At 41.5% G+C, this 7,557-nt stretch overlaps 1 protein-coding gene across 1 annotated transcript in view; it reads left to right on the forward strand.

Annotated features, from left to right (window-relative positions):
* The window catches only part of LOC104950723 (catenin delta-1-like), a 19,269-nt gene that overhangs the window by 11,094 nt on the left and 618 nt on the right, over positions 1 to 7,557 (forward strand). Inside the window, exons 8-9 of the mRNA XM_010777283.1 lie at positions 830 to 901; positions 3,477 to 3,627. Of these exons, the coding sequence (XP_010775585.1) occupies positions 830 to 901; positions 3,477 to 3,627 (223 nt within the window). The remainder of the gene's footprint in view (positions 1 to 829; positions 902 to 3,476; positions 3,628 to 7,557) is intronic.

Consider the following 7,557-nt stretch of genomic DNA (forward strand, 5'->3'; position numbering starts at 1 on the left):
CAGGGGAACCAAAATGCTCAGTTTCAAAAACATGTGCATATTCCAAGCTCGAGGAGCAGCACACATAAAAGCTTTTGTACCTAAAACAGTCCTAGCACTTGGCACATGTAATAAAAACACATCCTGGGATTTCAGGCAATAGCTACTTGCCACTCTCTGTGAGATCAGAGAGCATATATAAGTTGGTAGTTTACCCAACATGGCTTTATAGAGAAACATGTACCATATCTTTGCAGTAAATTAAAGGGTGTTTCATGTGGCCGTTGCTGTGGACCTTCTTAATCTACCTTCTATGGGGGCCCCCTTCTGGTCCAAGCACTCTCTAATCACACACACACACACACACACACACACACACACACACACACACACACACACACACACACACACACACACACACACACACACACACACACACAGTATATACTGTTTGTCTGTAGCCAAAGCCTTGAACCTTGGCAAAAAAGGCATTCAAAGCATTAGGTAAACTTGCTTTTTAAAATATTTTTCACGCTCGAGCACACAAGTAAATATACATGCACGTTCATTCTCACAGCGCGTCAGACACAAGAACATATACATTAATTTACATCAGAATCAGAACGTTTTTATTTTTTTATTTTGTATAATTTTTTTTTCTTTCTAATGGGACACAGGGTTCGGTCCGGATTGATTTGTAGTTCGGTCCGGATTCGGAGGTCCGGGGTTTGAGAAGCCCTACAGTAGAGGAACAAAATACAAATATGAAACCTGAATATGAGCATTGAAGGCCGCTTTAAAGCAGCCCCCTTCCACATCTCCGCTTTATGTCCATTCTTTTGTTTTCCAGGTCAAGACTGATGTGCGTCGAATGAAAGGCATCCCAGCACTCGTCTGTATGCTCGACAACCCAAACAGAGAGGTGAGTCCTGATTCTGTTCATTCCTTATTCAATAGAAGGGTGTTTGGACAGGACTAGGTGGGATAAAAGAGAAGCTTAAGGGATGTAGTGTATTTGTTAAGTAACAGTGCGTGTGTTCATTGGACTCAACAAAGGAACTAGAAATAAGCATTAAGTGTTTGACATCTCTTGGTCAAATCCTGTAGGTCAACATTTGTGCTAAATATGGTTTTAGCCAAAACATTCTGTACGTTTTTCTTTCTCCATGATTCCCTTTCATTTAGCAGAGGCTGTGGCTAGGTTTTGCTGATCTTAGTGTGGGCATTACCAGACAAACCACATCATGCATTCCGTTCTGAAAGCAGAGAGACATCTAAATTTGACGTTACATGCTCTAGAGCAGGGGTGCCCACACTTTTTTGGCTGGTGAACTACTTTTGAAATGACCAGCTCACCGAGGTCTACCAACCAAAAATAGAATTCCAAATTGCAAGGGTTGCTGAATAACACGTTTTATTTATACATGGGACAACTAGGCTGCAACAAACGACTAATTTGATAATCGATTAATCTATCGATTAATGAAATGATTAATCGACTATTCGGACTATTACTGCCTTGCACAATTTCTCAAACGCTCTTATTTAGCCATCAACTTTTATATTTAGCTTGAGGTTGTTTTAGGCATGTGGAAACTAACAATGAAGACAATAAAGATGAATACTTGATTCAAAAATACATATATTATTAAATAAACTAAACAAATTGTGAACAAAATTAACATAGCTTTTTATTAATTAAATAAATAATATTTCACATCAAAAGAAACAACGTTTTACAAAATGGTATTAAATAATCTGATGACAGAACTGTAAACAGAATAGCTGAAACTTTAACAAAAATAAAGAGTAACTCAGTTACCTCTAATCATTAACCCATGTTTGTATAATAGTGTTAACTGCGTGTGTTGCTGCTTGCATACATAACACCTGACGTAAATGTTACTTGTGGATGGGGGGGCTACAGCGCTACTAGAAAGACAGTCGAACCCGGTGCATTCCTCCGTCTGAATGTGGTGCACTTTTGCTAAATGTTTAGACAAATTGCTCGTGTTACCGCCCCTACATGCTAAACACTCTTGGCAAAGAGCAATGTCCACCTCAAGACGGGTAACATTTAACCACACCTTGGAGCATTTCTCTCCGCCATGCCCGCCGTGTGTTCCTGCATGTAGCAGCTGCGTGTGTGTAAACTGCCCCGCCCCCTCGCACACAGACGGGGGAGAGAGATCTCGCCTCGATTGGAAAGATCGAAAATACACCGACCATAGACGCATTTGTTTGTCTTTTTGCATGTTAGAAACGAGTTGGCGACACTAAGACTGCGAGATAATGTTTTTGTAGCAATAATACATGACCTTTCTCTTTCTCAACTCGCTACTCGGAGGGAAGTCGCTGTCATATGCCTTGTGAACACTCCGATAATGCCTCTCCACGTTACCTTTCTTTGGCAGAGCGACGCTTGCTTTACAAATAAGACAAATAACCTTTGAATGTGACATCACAAACAAATATTCTTCCTCCCATTCTGGGTGGAAGTGGTATATTTTTAGCTTGTTGCTCGGTCCCGCACTCATTTTGTTGTTTGTCTCTTGTTTGCCTCTTAATTTGAGTTTTCCCGGCACTTGACTGATTTTGTATCGCTTTGCATTCTGGGTTAACAGACTGGAAAGCGATAGGTCGATTTTTCTGTCAATCAAGAAACTCCTGTATTAAGTGGCTGGGAGGCCAAGGGAGGAGGGATCAAAACCTGTTTTGTCTATTTTAACGGAGCTGGATTGTTTTTTTATGAATGACTCGCGATCTACCAGCATTGCCCCTGCGGTCGACGTACTGGGCACCTCTGCTCTACAGCCAGGGACAAGTTTGATGTCTGAGTGTGTCGGATGACTTACTGGCTGGAGAAATGGGTCAAACAGCGACTGCATCTTGAGAACGTTTCTCATTAGTCTGTCGTATTTGTGTGGGCCCCTCAGGGTTTTGCAGTTGAGACGTTAAGCTCATTCTGATCCTATGGACCGATAAGACATACCGTACTTCAGATAATTCACAGATATAATCCATCTGACATGGTGGTAAACCAAGAGACAATCAGGCTGTTGCATCTCAGTTACACTCACGACATGTTTAGATTGATGAGTTTTATTTCACTAAACTATTGGACTGTTTGTCTTCATGAAATTGAGCCCTAAGGTAACGAGAGCTTCTCTTGAGATGTATAGGTATTTTGGTATTTAGAAAAAACTAACAGATTTTTCCCATGAACATTTTTAACAGAAAACTCCGATAATAGTCGTGTTAATTCAGAAAAACATGCATTACGTTTAAGTATGTGGCCGACTATCAAATATAGATGATGACTTGCACGAGTAGAAAACCTCAGAGCTGTGTAATCAGTGATGTACAATCTACCATAAAGACACGCCACTACTGCACTACTACTCCTACACTGAATCCATGTATGTGAGAGCAGTGCTCTGCCTTAGTGCTATTCCATTGTTACTCATGGCTCAATGACCTCTTAATCTTTGTTATAGGTTCACTACGCAGCCTGTGGAGCGCTAAAGAATATTTCATATGGCAAAGACCACGACAACAAGATCGCCATCAAGAACTGCGATGGAGTGCCCGCTCTGGTCCGGTTGCTGAGGAAGACCCACGACCAAGACCTCACTGACATCATCACAGGTGAGAAGGTCACATGACCAATCAGCTCAAGAGTCACAATGCAGAGGTTTCTATTTTCAATGCACAGTAGCTAAAGTGCAGTTGTTGGCAATACAATTTTAAAGAGGCCCTATTATGCTTTTGGGGGTTTCCCTTTCATGTAGTGTGTTAAATGATCTGCAAAAGCAAAACAAATCCCCCACCCCCTTGCCTGCTATTGGCTAGCGCTCCAACACATTGTATTAAGGGGTGGGATATCTCGACGGTTGACCTGTTACAACAGAGTTAACCAGCTAAGTGCAACTGATACAGTGGTGCAAGTAAAATACAGGAATAAGCAAAGATTGGAGAAATGGCAATCAGTGAAAACATTAACACATTCATTAAATATGAATGCTGATGATAGCTGCGTTTTTAATAACCAGTTTCTTCAATACCTGACTTTTATCACTCTTGTTTCATCACGACTTTGCAATAATAATTTTAAATGGGAAGCATAAATGTCTTTTTTATTGGGGAATAAAACAATAAACGATGAATGCCCCATTATAAATGCTTCTTCCTTTATCTCTTCCTTCACTTCTGCCTTGGCACAAGTCAATACCAAATATGTATACCAAAGGATTTGTGGAAAAAGCCTGTGTGCGTGATATTTGCATATTTGTATGTTTCTCCAGCTTCTTATAGTATTACAGTTGTTTGTAAATGTGTTATGCTCTAGCCATGTCGTTTTAGTGAGATTATGCAAGAGTGAAAGTATATTTTGGAATATTTTTTTGTTTAAAACCAGTTGAGCCCCGAGCCTGTTTTTCATGCCTCAGGCTCGGAAATGACATGCCCAGAACAATTGACTATATCTTCCCTTCTAAAAGGGGTACATTAATAATCTTTTTTCTCAAAGCAATGATAAACCTGTGAGTTGGATTTAGAAAAGTCAGAATCAATATAGAATCTTTTTATTTTAAAGTAAATGTATATATTATTTTTTTTATTATATTATATTGAACATAGTAAAAAAATGTAAATTATAGTGTCCGTCCAAAAGAAAACCATTACTTAAAATGAAAACTACCCTTGAATGATGGGATCGGAGACTAAAAGCTTTAGGAATCCAAACTATAACATATAAGTACCCTGTATCAAGATTGATGCAAAACAAGTGACATTTGACATTTTAGAGAGATTTAGAAAAAACCCCACTTCTGGGGTCCTTTGGGTGGATTTGCCATATCTCTGGAACCCATTGGACGATTGTGATGATTGACACCTCTTTTGAACCGTTAGAGCCAATAGAATAGAGGAGAAGTTCCTACAATCCATCTAAACATTACCCATTGGTCAATAGAGTGATGTGTAGCCAGAATGCCCAAAACCGGAAGCTGTCATACACTCTCGTAGCTATCATAGCAGCTATATATGAAAACTCCGTTATTGACATAAATATGAAGATGGATTATCAGTAATCATTTCAAAGTGACAGACACATTGGATTAACCTATGGATTAACCTTTAGCAGCGTTTTTATCGTTTTAATGCCATTGAACACAACTTTTGATCAGAACAACAGCATAGTAGACCCTCCAGAAAAACACGGGCAAAAATCCTTGATTATGCGGGCTAACTTCCTTGATTATGCGGGCTAAAATCCTTGATTATGCGATTAAAAATGCGGGGTTTTTATGTGATTTTATGCGGTGAAATTGCGGGAAGTTGCGAAATATGCGGAAAGTTGCCAAATATGCTAAATATGCGGGGGAAAAGAATAACAATTTTTTTAAATATTGGGCTGTCTTATTTATTCTCTCTCACACACAACCTGCCACTAACGTTAAACCCCTTTACTATTAAATTAAACACATTCAATGTTTATTTATTGTAAAAGCAATTGGGCTTTTTTAATCTCACACACACACGCACACACACACACACACACTTCTCCGCCTCATTCCGTTTTCATTTACTCGTTCGTTATCTGACCAGCTTCAATCTTGTAGGCTACTCACTTCGTTTCTTGTAAGCCTCGAAAGGGTTTTGGAGGTTGATGCCTCGGTGAATGTGAGTTGTTTGGCTTTCTTGTCCGCAGCAGCAGAAAGCATTTTCGAATGTTTGAATGAATCAAAGTGGGTCATCACCGTCGATTTTCTCTTATGCTCCAACACACAGTTGCACGGGGTGCAGAATAGTTTCCCCCCACTTTTTGCCCGGTCTTTAGTAGAAATGTCCGTCGGTAAATGAGATGGATTAGATTTTTTCATCTTGGTGTTTTCTCTATCGTGTGAGCTCCACACGTTCACTCTATACAGTGTTGTTTACATTCTGTGATGCGCGAGCTGATGACGTCACGTCAAGACGAGTTAACTTTTTTTTCTCAATTTTGTGTGGAAAAAGGCGGGGATTATGCGGCCTTTTGATAAATATGCGGCCTTTTAGAAATCTGCGCCATTTTGCTGATTATGCGGTAAATTCTGTGATCGCAGAATCGCGTTTTTCTGGAGGGTCTAATAAACCACAGGCGTGGGGCGAGGGTTAGTGTACGCTCAAGTACGTGACATCTATGCTGCAAGAAGCAAGCGAGACACAACGCGAACAATTACTCACTCTTATGTGCCCTCAACTCCTAGACACCCCAAATAAGAGGGTTTTTATTTAAATCCGTAAATCGTCTGCCGGAATAAGGTTTCGCTAAATGTTACTCGTTAATCCCTGTAAGAGGTACCTCATTTGACTCCCGATTCACGGAATTGACTTCCCGTGTTGATCATCACCACAACGTCCGCCCTAAACTAGACGCGTTCGGCAATGCTAGTAGTTTCGCGTGGGAGGTGATAGGTAATCTGCGTCGTCATAAGTTCACACTTCGCGGCGCGAGGGGCGACCAACCGCGGTTTCTCGGAACGTCCCCTCCTGTCGCACTCTTTTTTTTTCTTTTTCTTTTTCTACCCATTTCACTGTGGAACGTGTCGCAAAAGCCGGACACGACATCTCTGCTCAAGGTGGAGCGGTTTTCCGACATGTTCAAAAGTAACGGGAAGTAGACGGTGCGATGGACACACTCACGCCCAAAAAGCGTAACTGAAAATAGTTTTCCGTTCACGGCCACAACACAGTTTAATAACTGTAACTTTACGTGGGGAAATTTGTGCCCTGTGGCGCGAGAAGAGATTGCATATCAGGGCGATAAGATACAACAGAAAAACTACCAAACCCAGCAGCTTAGGACCTAAAACGTAAGTAAGCAGTCGTATAAAAACACTCCTAGGCCGTCATTGAAGGAGGAAGAAAAAGGGAACAGACACAAACAAAACAGGGACAAACAGACACACATACATAGGGACCGACCCGGGGCACCGATGATGTAAGCGCAAGGGCGGTTGGAGTGGAGGAGTCGTACGACGAAGTAGACGTGACTAACGGTCGATGACGTGCGACGTGGACGAATTTTGGGACAAAGGATAGGAGTCTGAAACCGGTCAAGAAGCAAATTAGAACGTCACCATTTGATAGCAGGTTCCGGATTGATCACGAAAAAAGGGAGCACTCGAAAAACTACGAGGAACACTTTCCTTAATAAAGGATTAGGACGAACAAAAAAGGAAACAAGGTCTAGGTGTTAATGATGGTCAGAGAGACGGACGAGTGCAGCGTCCGGAGGGAGGACTATCGGCGTCCGAGTCGCAGAAGCCGGAGGGATGCACACCCCGAAGCAGTTGAGGGACAGTCACAGACCTGTTTTATTTCGGAAAAAAATGTCGAAGGGTGCGTAACAAGACTTCTTGCCGGTTCTTTCTTGGGCGTCCTCGACCTCGCCTAGGCGGTCGTCACCTGAGTACGGGACAGATCAGTCCCTGAGGGAGGACCAGTTGTGATGGCGAAGTAAGCCCGTAATCATCTCTCGTTAATGTCAGCGTAGCCGAAGTAGTTACATATCTTGACTCAAATCGTACCATGTGT

The sequence above is a fragment of the Notothenia coriiceps genome, unplaced genomic scaffold (assembly GCF_000735185.1).
Source record: "Notothenia coriiceps isolate Sejong01 unplaced genomic scaffold, NC01 NC01_scaffold00000339, whole genome shotgun sequence".
In the NCBI taxonomy this organism is placed as follows: domain Eukaryota; kingdom Metazoa; phylum Chordata; class Actinopteri; order Perciformes; family Nototheniidae; genus Notothenia; species Notothenia coriiceps.